The sequence below is a fragment of the Sebastes umbrosus genome, chromosome 11 (genome assembly GCF_015220745.1).
Source record: "Sebastes umbrosus isolate fSebUmb1 chromosome 11, fSebUmb1.pri, whole genome shotgun sequence".
Taxonomy (NCBI): domain Eukaryota; kingdom Metazoa; phylum Chordata; class Actinopteri; order Perciformes; family Sebastidae; genus Sebastes; species Sebastes umbrosus.
The window spans coordinates 18,486,461-18,501,164 of NC_051279.1; the positions used below are offsets into that span (position 1 = coordinate 18,486,461).

At 41.4% G+C, this 14,704-nt stretch overlaps 1 protein-coding gene across 3 annotated transcripts in view; it reads right to left on the bottom strand.

Annotated features, from left to right (window-relative positions):
• Window positions 1-14,704, bottom strand: part of osbpl3b (oxysterol binding protein-like 3b) — a 34,704-nt gene that overhangs the window by 529 nt on the left and 19,471 nt on the right. For 2 of the 3 annotated variants that reach the window (XM_037785464.1, XM_037785461.1), the window contains 19 exons: window positions 14,282-14,395; window positions 13,865-14,029; window positions 13,539-13,662; window positions 11,989-12,092; window positions 11,564-11,656; window positions 11,322-11,481; window positions 10,336-10,466; window positions 9,033-9,134; window positions 7,610-7,747; window positions 6,904-6,997; window positions 6,518-6,762; window positions 4,068-4,205; window positions 3,893-3,956; window positions 3,702-3,780; window positions 3,408-3,552; window positions 1,950-2,094; window positions 1,721-1,847; window positions 543-665; window positions 1-369 (listed from right to left, as the gene is read on the bottom strand). The exon at window positions 1-369 is cut by the window's left edge and continues 529 nt beyond it. In XM_037785464.1, the coding sequence (XP_037641392.1) occupies window positions 273-369; window positions 543-665; window positions 1,721-1,847; window positions 1,950-2,094; window positions 3,408-3,552; window positions 3,702-3,780; window positions 3,893-3,956; window positions 4,068-4,205; window positions 6,518-6,762; window positions 6,904-6,997; window positions 7,610-7,747; window positions 9,033-9,134; window positions 10,336-10,466; window positions 11,322-11,481; window positions 11,564-11,656; window positions 11,989-12,092; window positions 13,539-13,662; window positions 13,865-14,029; window positions 14,282-14,395 (2,388 nt within the window). In that variant the 3' untranslated portion in view covers window positions 1-272. The remainder of the gene's footprint in view (window positions 370-542; window positions 666-1,720; window positions 1,848-1,949; window positions 2,095-3,407; window positions 3,553-3,701; window positions 3,781-3,892; window positions 3,957-4,067; window positions 4,206-6,517; window positions 6,763-6,903; window positions 6,998-7,609; window positions 7,748-9,032; window positions 9,135-10,335; window positions 10,467-11,321; window positions 11,482-11,563; window positions 11,657-11,988; window positions 12,093-13,538; window positions 13,663-13,864; window positions 14,030-14,281; window positions 14,396-14,704) is intronic. The other variant, XM_037785462.1, reaches the window with a different exon arrangement.

The following is a 14,704-nucleotide window of genomic DNA, read 5'->3' on the forward strand; positions in this document are numbered from 1 at the left end:
CAGTTTAAGTGGTACAGTGTAACATATCAGGTGAAAATATGGGCAAAAAATTGCCTAAATGTATCAACATTCTCATAATATGATTGCATAAACATGTTTACACAACTTACAGAAGCACTTGCTATTAAGGCAATAACTTTGATGAACTGCAATAAAGAAGCCCAGTGCTGAATGTGGATGGTAAGACTGTGGGTACAGACATCACCAGAACCCAGCCTGGATCACAGTAGAGGATGTGCAGGTCGAAATGTGTGTGATGTGCACTTCAGGGGTCACCACAGCATAGGAGAATCTATCTGGGTGAAGCCAGGGTCCTTCCTCTGCTCCCAGTATGTGTTGTTGCTCACCCAGGTATCGTCCTTTGACTTCCTTTGGAGGCAGAAGAAAAGCAAGGCAGTGATAAATGCTGTGAAAGAAGCATTTCTGACACAGGCTGCTGTTATAGCGACAAGCTGCATACTGTATAACTCTATTAAGAGCACTCACTTTCCCATACATTTCTTTCTTAGTGGGAAACTAATAAATCTTGATATTTAGGCTACCTGAAGAATTTAGGTTGATGTGTTATGTTGTTCTCCTCCTGGACTCTCCGTCTCTCTCTCTGCAGCTGTTCAATCCTCTGCTTCTGCTCCTCTGCAGCCTCCAAGTTCCCCTCCTCCAGCAGTCTGCCAGCGAGACAGAGACACATTCATTATGCAAACATGGTAAAACATTCATCTGTGTTATTCATGCTCATGTTCCTTGGTTTTGCAGTAAGATAACTTGATTATGGATAAACAGGAATATACATAACTCACGATATTGAAGGACTAGAAGTAGTGTAATTGTTTTTATTTTGATGGCAAAGTGCTTCTTCTTTCTGTGGCACCTTGTGAAAGCAGTGTCTACTTTGCAGGCTTTTAAACCTTAAAAATGTGAGCTAAAATTAGTTTCATGAATCTGAAAGCCTCTGGAGTAACTTACTATTTTTAACATGAGTATCGATGTGCCTATTTTTGTGCTGTTTTGATAACAGACAAGACAGCAGGTCAAGAGGATATGATTGAGATCCATGATGTCAGATGATAAAAGCTGCTCAGATATTTACTCACATAGTGCTGTTTCTTATATCAGATGATATGACGATTCTCTGGCAGAAATCTGTTTTAACCAGGTTTCTGGAAATATTTTTCTCATTTACATGACGTTTAAGAAATCAGGTTATTAAAAGCCATCAATAACCACATTACTTAAAGGGACAGTGTGTAACATTTCCCGGCTCTATTAGCAGAAATGGAATATAATATTCATAACTATGTTTTCATTAGTGTATAAACACCTGAAAATAAGAATCGTGTTTTCGTTAGCTTAGAATGAACCCTTCATATCTACATAGGCAGCGGGTCCTCTTCACGGAGTCCGCCATGTTGCACTGCCATGTTTCTACAGTAGCCCAGAATGGACAAACCAAACACTGGCTCTAGAGAGTTTTTACGTTACCTGAAGACTACCGTTCTCCAACACGCTTGTGAAACTGCCGTAATGTGAGCCGCAGAGTGCAAAACCGTGGTACAGCCAGTCACCGTCTGACTTCCGTTGCTCCTAAAGTAGTGTTATTATGGTAAGGATGGCCTCTGAGCGAGACAAATGGCGTTACCACAGTTTGTTTTTTTTGGCTCATGCTGCCAAATCCTACTCACTGTAGCTTTAAGTGCATAAAAATACAAAAAAATTCTCGTACCTTTGGTCCACACGTAGTCTGGTGTCTGTGGATGGTAGCAGCAGTTTCAGGGATGGGTCCAGCTCGTTCAGTTCAATAGCAAACTTGGTGAAACCGTAGTACTGTTCAAGATCCACTGGCATTGCATCTACATCGTACATAAATAACATCCACTGTATCAGATGCTGTCATAGCATATGCATTGTAAAAAGTACATTAAGTGCATTCATATGAAAGAAACTTGTCATACTTGCTCTCCAGATGCATGTGGCTGAGGGTGGGTTTCCACAGAAAACTGATTCCTGCCACTTTCCAAACAGTCTGTGGATGACCTTTCCTTTACTATCTGTAATAGCTCCCTCCACCTCATTTACACTTGAATTCCAGTATTTGGCCTGTGAAAAGAATTGACAGTTGGAGAAGAACATAGTATTATGCCAGTGGTTCCCAAATCTTTTCTGCAGAGCCCCCCCTGCCAGTGCAGAACTATGTATCATTAATATTTAGCCTCGCCGCGCCCCCCCTTTTATAACTCTAGCTCTTAAGGGTCCTGCCCTCCAGTTTGGGAACCACTGTATTATGCTATTAGTGAGCATGAATAGGCAATGCAGGGATCATGATCATGTCCTCTTGCTGTCAGCAGATGTTGCTGTAGCGTAAACCATCCCAAGCCCCAGCGTGTGTTGGGCTGGTGTGTTTAATGGGAGCTGAGGGCGCATAATGAGTTCTGACATGTCTGGACTTGCTACCCTGCACAGCTTCAGGAGGTCTTTCAAATGGGAACACTAAAGCAATTAACCTTCTCCTCTGAGTGAAGGCTTCCATACATCAAATACTGGAAACATCCAGGGGTTCTTGGTGGCGTGCAGGTGAAGAGCACCATCTGTGTAAGGTTTAGGGACTAATGAAAGGACTACAGCATTTACTATGCCTGTGGGTGACTTATATGGAAAAATGCCTTTTTATTGCTTGTAGGTTATTTTGATCAAACCCCCTGGGGTTCACAGAGGGATGTCTACCAACACAAGCATATGGCGAATGAGAGAGAAAAGAGAAAAGAGAGCACTGCAGTATGAAGGACCTGGAATATACTTAAATATTGTGGCTTATTTATCACATATTTTACAGTATTGGATATACTTGACTGAAAGTGATATGCAGGTGCAATATCAAACCTTAAGGCCTTTAAAGGAACAGTGTGTAACATTTCGGGAGATCTACAAGCAGAAATTGAATATAATATTCATAACTATATTTTCATTAGTGTATAATCACCTGAAACTAAGAATCGTTGTGTTTTTGTTAGCTTAGAATGAACCCTTCATATCTAGAAAGGGAGCGAGTCCTCTTCACAGAGTCCGCCATGTTACTCTGCCATGTTTCTACAGTCACAGAATGGACAAACCAAACGACGTTACCATGGTTTTGCACTCGGCAGCTCACGTTACCGCAGTCTTGGGGTACTCAGTTGGTTGCAATCCTACACACTGTACCTTTAATAGCCTTTGTGTTTGAAAGATGCTATACAAATAAACATGTCTTGCCTTGCAGCACCTTGCAGAGAAGCATAATTCAGCTCTTAATCTTAATAAGGCCTTCAAAGAGTGAACGTTAAATCAGAAAATGTTGTATGTAATGGGGGTCATAAGGGTGGGTGCAGCCTGACCTGATCTTAATCATTTTTTTCACTTTTTCATGTGTGCCTCACCTTAACAAAAGTGATCTTGCACTGACAAATATCACTGCTGGAGTTTCTGATGGAGATCTCCCCATAGTGCTCAATCCAGCGCTGTCCACTGAGAATATTGTGGATGCAGGACGTCACCTTGTTCCACTCATAGTGGTCTCCAAATCTAGGGAAAAAGAGGATCAAAAACAACATTCCCGTTAACTAGACATCTGTACACATTGCTTCTTAACTGACATGGCCATCGGTTTGTACTGTCTGTGTGTATGTGTGTGTCTGTCCAGTCCTAGAGTAAATGATGCAGAAGAGACTCACCCCGGCAGAGTTACATGAGTAGTACCAACAGGAAGAATCTCCATTGACTTCCCCCAGAACTTGTTCTTACACCTCACATCTACAAAGATCAATCAGAAAGAAAGCAATTGTACACATTAACATTCATCTTGGACAACCAGACGTCTTGCAGACATTGACATTGGATCCAACTAAATTCTATATTCCACTACCTTGCCAGAAGATGAAGTTTTTAGACTCTGCGTGGCAAGCTGAGATTGGTGGGTGATGGCTGACCTGATGATGTAAAACAACTGGGTTAGTAAATCGATTCAATGAAGGCTTTCAGTGCATTATTATTAGAATAATGGGATTGTTGATAGCACAGGAACTGGGGTTCATGCATACCTGTTCTGCAACAAATCGCAAGCCTTTATCTGGCCGGTCACATTCGTATGTCTCTCCCAGGAGAGGGTTGAAAGGCTTTCCTCCAGTTCTGTAGTAGCTGGATGCATAACCTGATACAACGAATGTAGCTATGTATACCTGCACAAAGAGACACCAACACAGGTAGAAGGGCTTTATTTAGCATTTTTACTATGGAATCACCTCAACAGAGGTGGAGCAAAAAGCTAAACTTAACTTGTGAAAAAAGAGATCCAAGAACATTGAACTAAGTGAGCCTTGTCATCATTTTAAAGTACCACATATATTAATGGGTCATTTTAACTGTGATGAGCAGAGTGCCTGAATACTCCTCCAGTGTTTGCACTGAGCCAAGAGAGAACTGATAATTACTTCCACATCATAATGGGAGGCCAAAGATTGGAGCTGACACCGACTTCAGCATCTATTCATTTCACATTTATATACTGTATACAGCACTTTTGTCCTTCATAACTAGGCAACTCAACAGGCTGTATCTCTACACCTCCCACGCGAAAGTTTACAGAATTCAACCAACAAACTCCATCACTCCGAAGTCAGTCAATGCAAATGTGAGCAAAAGTGAAACACTGAAAGACGCAGAAACGTACCATCTTCCTGCTGGAAATCTACAGACAGAGATTAGGGTTTCTTCCACATGATGTGTAATAAGCATGGCTGGCACACGCTCTAGCAGCTGGAGTCCCTGCTCTAGAGGAATAACAGTCAGCAACAAGTAATGGGTCATTCCTGGCTCCTACAATTGTGGTCGATAGTCACTTAAAGGAAAGATTTGCCACCTTTTATGTGGATGTCCTATCAGTGTTGATGGTAATTGTAGTCGATTAAAGAAATAAATTCCTCATTGCGTGCTATATTGGCCGAGAAAGCTGAGTTCACAGATGCTAAATCGGTTATTCTTCCTGTATCCAGCGTCGTCATTTGATGTGACAGTGACATAGTTGGTGGTAAGGAAGAACTGAGGGCTATTTCATCTTGGATTTCTAGTCTCGGCCCCTGTAGGCAGGAAGCGTGCTCTAGATGCCCGCTCAAGAGCAGAACTTCCTTGTTGAGTGCAGAGGATGTTATGGGCGAGGAGACATTTAGTGTTTTGGCTGACTCAGATATTCAGCCAAATTTATCCGAGCAAGAATATACGGTCGAAGAAATGCAGAGAGAGGCCGAGGCTGCAGCTGAAGCTGGAGGATATGGCCGACGGGGACCCTCCGTAACCTGAGCTGTCGAGAGAGAACACCGACTTGTGGAGCCTTTGCTCAAATTGTCCTCCGATGCAAACAGAAACGGAATCAATCTGCTGCAATGACTTTTATCGCGGGCAGTTTTTGTTGGATGCTGTTACCGATGACAACCCTTCGGACTATGGAGCCTCCGTGTTTTTATTTTATTACCTGCATAAGTATATAGACGCAATTTATAACTTGTGGCTACACTATGTTTTGGCTGGGCATCAGTAGTTTGCACGCAATGCATCCTGATACAAATGACCACCAACACTGATTGGACATCCACAGAAAAGGTGGAGAATTTTCCCTTTAAATCTGCCACTACCTGCTGGAAGCTAATTGTCAGGTTATTCTTTAAATATACTGTACACTTTTTTTGTACTGATGGACTTTTCTGTGCTTCTGACATTGCAGTTAAAGCTAGGGTTGGTAATCTTCTTCAAAAACATTTTTGTTATATTTGTTGATATTCTCATTACATCCCGTTTGCTCTGACAAAAAAAACTAAAAAATCCGGTATCTGTGGCTGTCGCAGGACTGTAATGAGCCTGTCTATCTATGTGCCCACACTTTGGCCGTCCATTTACAATAAAGCTCCCACAAGCTGCTAGCTTGACAGCTGTGAGTAATGACAATAGCCACGTTCGTTGTTTACGTTCATAAAAATATTTTTGAGGGAGTGGCTTTGGCGGGAGGCCTGAAGGGATGGCAACCCCTAAAATACCATTTTCTCATCTGACATAGACACATCACATGCACAAGCAGCATGAACTCTCCAGTTAAAACTACTTGGCTCTCTCTGGCCTGAGATGTGATGAAGAGTTTTCCCTCAATTCTAGCAACAAAAAATCCATTTTAATCTTTGAAAACTGGTTTATTTTTTAACAAATCTTAAGGGAACAGTGTGTAGGATCTGACGGTATCTAGCAGTGAGGTCGCAGATTACAACTTCTCCCTTGTGCCAAGCATTTAGGATTGCTACGGTGGCAGACGCGAATGGCCTTTGCTAGAGCCAGTTGTTGTAAAAGGAGAATGTTACACACTGTTCCTTTAAAACTTATGCAGAGATTGCTACACTAGCTTCACCAAGGGCAACTGCTTCTGTCAAAGGAGGCCCATTAAGTGCTGAAAGTGAACATGTGATCTGAGCAAAAAAGACTCTGCCCACACACTCAAACAGTATCTCACCATGCGTTCAAAAGGGTCCTGTGTGTTAGCAGCCCTGTCTAGCAGCTCGCTGTACTCCAGCTCCTCACACAGTCTCTGCAGGGTGTTGAGAGGCTCATTAAGTTGTACAGGCATCGCCACTTTTGACAGGTCTTTGCCAATGTTATTCCTGAGGATGTTCCACAGGCTAATGGTGCTGTTGTTGGGGCTGGGCGAGGGCAGGCAGGATCTACGCTGACAGAGGACAGTGCCTTCTTCCACAGAGCCTGGGAACAGATGGTTTAAAAGGTCAAGACACAGACAGCTCTTTGTGTGGTGAATGCAGAAAATATGGAGATTATGTAATTGTACAAAAATGACATAACTGAATCCATAAAATTGCCATAGCTCTTTGTCCCATAGTTTACCTGAGTTTGGTCTCTCACTTTCTGTCTCGTTGCTGAAGTTGTCCATGGAAATGTTGTCACTAATGTCACTAATGTATGAATCATCCTCTGATGCCTACAAAAAATATCAAATCTTTAGCCAGTAGATACATTTTAATATCATCTGCAGAAAAAGACTGGGCAGGGCTCTTTCAACATCCTGTCACATCAGCAGGAAATCTACTTCTTTAGAGATGACTGGTCCCCCCAGACCTGGTGACTAATTTGCACCTTGACTTGCTGTATTTTTAGATAAAGGTAATTAACTTCGATTTTCACATTGCTTCCGCTCCAGCTGCGAGCTGATCTGGCATGCTGCATGAACACTGGAAGACGAGGAGACTGAAGTGAGCGCCGACTTGTTTTGTGACACACATCATAAAATGTTTGCTTTGCTTTATGTTTTTCTCTTTGCAATAGAACAGCACTGAATTGTCACAATGTGCACATTTTGTAGACAGAATAGATGTCGGGTGATAGGCAATAAGTCAATTAAGAACTTCTGGTGGTAATTTTGTTTTAGACCCAACTGTCTGGATTAATTTTTGTCTCGCAGCTTTTCTCAAAGACACATTACAATACATTACATTAACAATAATTATAATTCCATTATGCAGCCTTAAAATGTCAGTTTATGCAACTGGCTGATTCTGAACTGCTAATAGTAACAGTTCAGCTCTCACATTACCTCATTTTCAGAGGAACTAGCAGACAGCAAAACTTCTTGTGCATCGAAGAACTCGGACAAAGACTCTGTGATTGAAGCTCTGCTCTCATTGGATACTTGATGTACAAGGGGACGGGATTCATCAACCGAGTCCTGTTTCTAGGAGACACAGTGTTCACAGCTATAATTAAAAACAAGGAAAGGGCAACATCATCATAGCCAGAAGGGGCGGCAATCACATGGTAATTCAGAACATAATACAATCACAATGTGTGGATAATGAGAGTATCACAACACACATAAAATCTTATATGTAATATATTGAAAGACAGTCACCTATAATACGTTATATGAGTGTTACTGAGGAGGAGGAGATAGCCCTTAAAATTCAGTCCTACAGCACACTATATTTATTCATGGCATTTATGAAATGCAATTTAGTTTTATAGATATTTATAGACTACTGAATTGAAACATTATGCAACAAAGTGCATACAGGCTCTTTCGTTTGACTACATAGCAACATGTTCATGTGTTTAACAGTGTTTAACAGCCATAAAGCTGCCCAAATGATGAACTTCTACAAATCGGAACACTTCAGAATTGAAATTTGCATAAAAGAAGGATCAATTTCACAATATATTGAGAATATATTGCATTAATGAAGCCTATTTCTTGAGACTGTATCACAATATATTACTGAATTAATTGTTATGAGCCAGCCAGAAGTGCAAGTGTGCAACAAGTGTGCACGCCCACTCTTCTGTCTGACAAGGTGTTGACGTAAAACAAGATGCACATTCAAAATGGACTTGTAGCATTCATATATGTCTTCTAAAACAACTTAAAACATATAACCAATTACAAACAAAAAGTGTTTTCTACAGAGCCACACATGGAATTGAGCATGCCCCTCCATCCTTTGTTATTGCTGATTAATTAAACATTAAAGAGGAAGCGCATTAGTTTCGCACTGTGTGTTCAAACACAAATTTCCAGGGACACGATTAAGTAGATAGGCTCACACTCTCTGGTCAGCAAATCTGATTATGAGAGCAAAGAGCTTCCTTTAGGAGACAATAATGTGATAGGTAGTCTTTCCCTGAGCCGTGTGTTACAGAGACACAACCACAAGACAGGGAGAAAGCACTTTCTCTTAGCAAATAATAACTTATTTGAGGGGGCTGTGTTCCCTGAAAAGTTTGCATTGAAGAAAATTATGTTCACTCTTTTTATAGTCACTGTCATTATAAAAGAAAGTGAGTCGAGTGAGGCGGTGAGGAGGAGAGCAACATTTGTTGAATCTGGATGAGAAGGAAAGGACAGCTCATTCATTCTGTGGCAAAGTCAAGACTGTGTGGGATGAAAAATAAAGACAGAGATAATAATAATCATCGGGAAGGTGGGGGGAAAGGGAGTAGAGTCACTGCATTCCCGCACCCACCTGCACAGGGGCAGTAAGATTTATTAGTGTGGGCTCTACGATGTGGGACTCGGCATGAATCTTGCACAGGCGCTCCCTCAGCTCAGAGTTGTGGGCTAAAGCCTGGAAAAATAACCAGTGTAAATATTGTTTATAGCACACACCCAACCAATAATGCTTTGAATACTGAAAGCTAAAATGAATTCCTTACTTAAAGGATAACTTTGGTATTTTTCAACCAGGACCCTATTTTTCCAAGTGACTAATGGGGTCAACACTTTTGAAATTGGTCGAGTATTGAAGGAGATGTAATGATTTGGGGCAACCTGGCACCGACATTTTACGTCTACTAAAAGTGCTTGTTTTTGCCACTGACAGACTCTGATTGTTATTATAAGTGTCTGACAACATTATGGAAAGAACCCTACAGAGAAATGAAACCTTTTTCTTACCTTTCGCTTCCCGTTTGTCACTGTGTCATGTGACTTGTTGCCGGAAGACACAACGATGGTAACATGAGTGAGAGTAGAGAGAGGAGTGCCACTTCATTTCTCTGTAGGGTGCTTTCGATAATGTTGTCAGACACTCATAACAATCTGAGCATGTCAGTGGCATAAAGAAGTACTTTTAGTGGACGTAAAATGACGGTGCCAGGTTGCCAAATGGTTACATTGCAGCTCAATTAGCGGCTGCCGGTTACAGTGCTCTCCTTCAATACCAGAACAATTTCAAAAAGGGTTGAAAAATACCAAAGTTTTCCTTTAATCTGCTCAGCGCACTTGTTTTTTTTTTTTTTTTTTTTTTACAAAATCCGGCTTTGAACAGGCCATCTACCGTTACTATAGAGATGTGTTTGTGTTATCACTGCAGACATCAGACAGGAGGCCACGGGAGTCCAAATTGTATTACTCACCCATTACTGACTCTATGTGAGGTGGAGTAGGTAGAACATAACACCCAGCAGGGTATTTAAAGTCAAAGAAATGTGTTGGGCGTAGAGAGCACAAAAGTTCTAATGTGGCAATAGAAGTCAGCATGACAATGAGTGTGTAACCATAAGACAGAAAATAGAAAAAGCCTCTAGGTGGGAGGCAGCAGCCACAGGAAACATGATTGTTGAACATGGTCCTGCTCAGGTGGGCAGACATCACACCAGCAGCTAGTAATCCCTCTAAGAGGCTCAACAATGTGTCACACCGAACAAGTGGTGTGGGAGGACACGGCTTCCGAGAGGAGTGTAACTGTCTAAAAGAAACTTACAGTATTTCTACTGACTGATAACATTTCTGTGCATGTGCATGTGAGTGTGTGGTATTTCACGTACCGTTGCCAGTGCGTTCTTCAAACCGACAGCCTGCGGTGAGGTAGGGGGAATGATTTCGTGGTCCACACACTGTTTTAATCTCTCTCTCTCAGATGTTAGTGAACTCAGGGCTGTCTTCATGGTCGCATGCACTGCAGCAACAGGAGAAAAAGAGGGGAGCTTTAACGGCAAACCAATTTACATTCATTTCAGAGCAATGCAGATGCAGTCACAGTTCCAGTGACAGTCTTATCACACCACGCTTGTCATAAAATGGAACAAGTGTGAAATTTTGATTATCTCCTATCTCTCGGCAAGCCACAATCTCTGTTTCACAACGTTCATTTTACCACACACTTCACAATAGGTGCTTGGGAAGCTACATTAGTGGAAAGCGCTGGCGATATTAATGCATCACTGTATTAGATTAAGACCATCACAAATGGATAAATCCTTAGCTTCATAATTTTTAATGTGCATAACTGAGATGCCAGCAGAATCGACAGCTGTTCCCTGGGGCAAACTTTAAACCCATTTTATAGAAAAAGAGGGATGCCATTATGTAAAACATAAATCATTCTCATTATGCCAAGTCAAGCATCAGGTATCTGAATATATATTTCAATGAGGAGTGGCAGAAAACTAATTAAGACCCCTATTTGACAAGCTTCGTGGTTTAGAAAATGTAAACTTCTCACTAAGCAACAGCTAGTGGTTATGCTGACAGGGCACAACATCAGAATCCCAAAGAATGAAAACTGAGACAAACAGCTTATCAGTAAATAACAGCTGCCATGGTTGCACCATTGTCACATCTGTGTTAAATAACAACAGCATGCCAGTCATATCTTACATGGAAATAAGACAGCAGGCAGACAGATTTATGTGCATTTGTGGAGGCTTTCTCAGTTTGTCAAAATATCTTTAAAACCCACAATTTGTCAGATGCCCTCATCAAAATCTAAATGCTAAATTAAAATGACCAGATCATATAATATTTGACTCACAGTTGTTGGCAACGCGGCAGAAGTCCTCCTGCAGCCTGGCCACGTCAAAAGTGGAATCCAGGGATTCAGTGTCAGCCTTGTCATTGGTGAGTGCAGCGGAGTAGAGGTTGGGGTTAGATGCGTGGAGGCGGACCGAGCCAGAGGAGATGCAGCTGGGTACCTACAGTAGAGCAGGAGGGAGTAGAGCTTAGAGGGACTCATACAAAAAAAATATTATCACACTTCGTTGTCACGATGTTTACCTGCAGAGTTGTTTTGACATCTTTGTTGTAGTTTTTACTGCGCCATTTCTTTGGTAGTCTCTTTTCCTTCTTGGGGCTGTCAAATGTTGATGCCTAGTGAACAAAAGGATGAGATACTGATGGTCGAGACAGAGATGAGTTTTTTCTTTTTTCATAATAAAAGATGATTTCATTGCTGGCAGCGAGGTTGCAACATACTCTATATTTAGTAGCAAATGACTCGAGGGCAACACTAAATATTGGTTGAGAGAAATGATAAAAGACAAAATAAGACAAGTTACTTTGCATAAGATTCTGAGTCATCTTGTATTTTGGATGTGATTCATTTCCTACACAGTTTCTCAGACTAAATCTTGAGTTGAAATTATGATGAACAAACCTGTTATGCACGTAAAGGTGAAAGGAATCAGGAATAAAGTGCTGACCTGCAGTGCTTGGATAGATGGAGCAGAATAGGTACGGTGCAGGACTTCCATACTCTGAAGCAGGTGGCTGAGCTCCAGCAGGTAGACTTCGCAGACTGACAAGTCTGTTGAGAGTAGGAAAAAGATCCACATTGAAATAGGAAGGTTAAGAAGTGGGAAGAGAGTAAAAGAAAGAGAAAAGGAATCAGAAAAAAAAGGAGCAGCGCAGCAACACTTATATTGGTTTGGCCAATAAGAAGAGACTCATCAACAACTCCCTGTTAAGACTGTACAAATGGCTGACCTACCCTAACCTACTGTACCATCCATGAAGAACAGTGACATCCAAGACTTTGATGTTAGTAGGGATAAAGGACAGGTGACCAAGCAGCAACACAAGTTACTCACTTAAAGGGAACTACGCCCATTTTCAAAATTCATACATATTATTTTTTATGGTCTATGACAGTCCAAAACATATTATTAAACATAAACAACTCTCTCCCAAATCCAACAACTACAGTGCTAAAACTCAAACTTGTGATGTCATAGGCCCTAGGGAGAGATGTTATAAAATGACAGTGAGCACCCAGGGGAATGTTCTGAGTACATGGGTACATTTTCTGTTTCACAACTGACAACACTACAATATAATAAAGCTCCTTTGGGTATAAAAAATAATACAAAATCAGTCTCCCATTCATTGTCTATGGAGCAGCTCCTGACTTCATACCCTATGACATCACAAGTTTGAGACTTAGCGAATAGCTCATATTCACAGTATTGATTGAACTTTCCTAAGCCATGGAAATAACATATTGGAATTATTAATTTAGATGGTGTTTCCCTTTAACAAAGCAAGTTGGAGGAAGCTTCCTTGATGAGCTTATATAGTTCATGTACTGTAGGTCACTTTCCCTCCTAAACCCTGGCGTGGATAGTGTTTCAGAGGAGGAAGTGGCGTGAACAGATAAATGTGAATAATACGTTTTAATGAGGAGTGATAAACAACTAAATAAGTGTCAATCCTAAGATTTCTAGTTTAGAAAATCACAACTTCTCACTTAATAACTGGGGTGAAATGGTGACAGGACACATCATAAGAATCCGAATGAATGAAAACTGAGACAAACAGTTTTTAGTAATCAACAGCGTCCTATCTTTATAAGACAACAACACAATGCCAGTCCTATCTTACTCGCAAATAACACAGCAGGCAGGCAGATTTATTGGTATTAAGTGAAGCGTTTGACAAATGAAAAAGCTGAACTCACCAAGGTTAGACCGCCTGCCTCTCTCACTGTCAATGGCAACTTTACTGTCACTATAGGAGGCTCTGAATAGATCACAAACCTTCACGCACACTGAATAATTGGATAGAAAATCCCAGATCTAACCAAAATTTGACCAATTGTTCTTCGCTCTTAGCCAAACCAGATCTTTACATTATATCATCTTGCTTAGAAACCAAAGGAAGGGAGGGAGGTCACATATTGAGAAGTGCATCAGAATACGTGTGAGTGTTGAGAAACTCCACAACCCACGAGGGACAGCTGTCTCTACTGTCTTACCTTTGGAGCACTTGTCCATGTCGTCAGATGACTGGAGCCAGGCAGCTACTTTGGCTTGGCTGGTGCAGTTTAAAGGGAAGGCTCCTGCAGAAGGCACTGTGGACTGCCTTCGTATAGACATGCACTGCAAGAGCAAGCAGACCCAAAGGTCAGTCCAATAACAATTAGCTTCCTTCATACAATTCTTCAATAGCGGGACATCGACTGTAAATATTGTAAATTAAATAATAATATTCATGAGCAGAAGCAGAGCGGAACGCATTAGTACATTTCTAATAGACCACGTAGTTTTCAGTAACAGTGTGCTGTGTTGTGCACAAGTATACCTTTCTGATAGAGGCACTCTCCGCAATGTTCGGGGAGTTGGGGGAAGGGTAGTGGGGATAGTAGAAGGACTTCTCGGCAGGGTACATGGCAATCTCATTTTGCCGATAGAGCCGATGGTGACGCAGCTTGGACACCCATTCATCAAACAGGTCCTGTGACTTAATCTGCACAGCAGATAGCACAATCAGAAATCAAGACAAGGACAAGCAGGAGGCGTGAAGGTGGAAGGAAAAACACACACAGGTGCTGTAATTCTCCCTCACCCACATGAACAACACATAAGGTCATTTTAAGGTCTTTTCAATGTTAGCATCTGTTCCAGGAATCAAAAGGGACTAATCTGAAGGATCCATGTTTTACACCACTTCCTGTTAATCTGTAGGGAACGCTTTACATTCATTAGCCTCGCGGTTTACCTTCAAGTGATAGATGTTTTCCTCAGCATCAAGATCGATGCACTTGGCTTTCTTCTTAATGGCCATGACAGAGAGACCCACGTCAATGCAGCCATGCAGTTTCCCCTTCTCAATCTGTAAGGCAACGTCAACGTTAACGCAATGTTATGAGTATTTTGGACTGGAGTTCATAAAAAATGCAACGGGATGCTGTTCAGTTTTAAAATGCACAATTATCCTTATTGTCCTTTTATCGGCAAGCAGAGCCTCTGCATGGCTGATATATAATTATGTGAAATTGGCAAGTAGAATGCATCGTGTGATTCCTATCAATGACAATGAGATTGTGAGGGAATGAGGGCCTTTTTCTATCTATACGGGCACAGATAGATATTCTGGCTAAGACAGCCAGCAGTACAACAAAACCCAAAGTGTCCTTTGTAA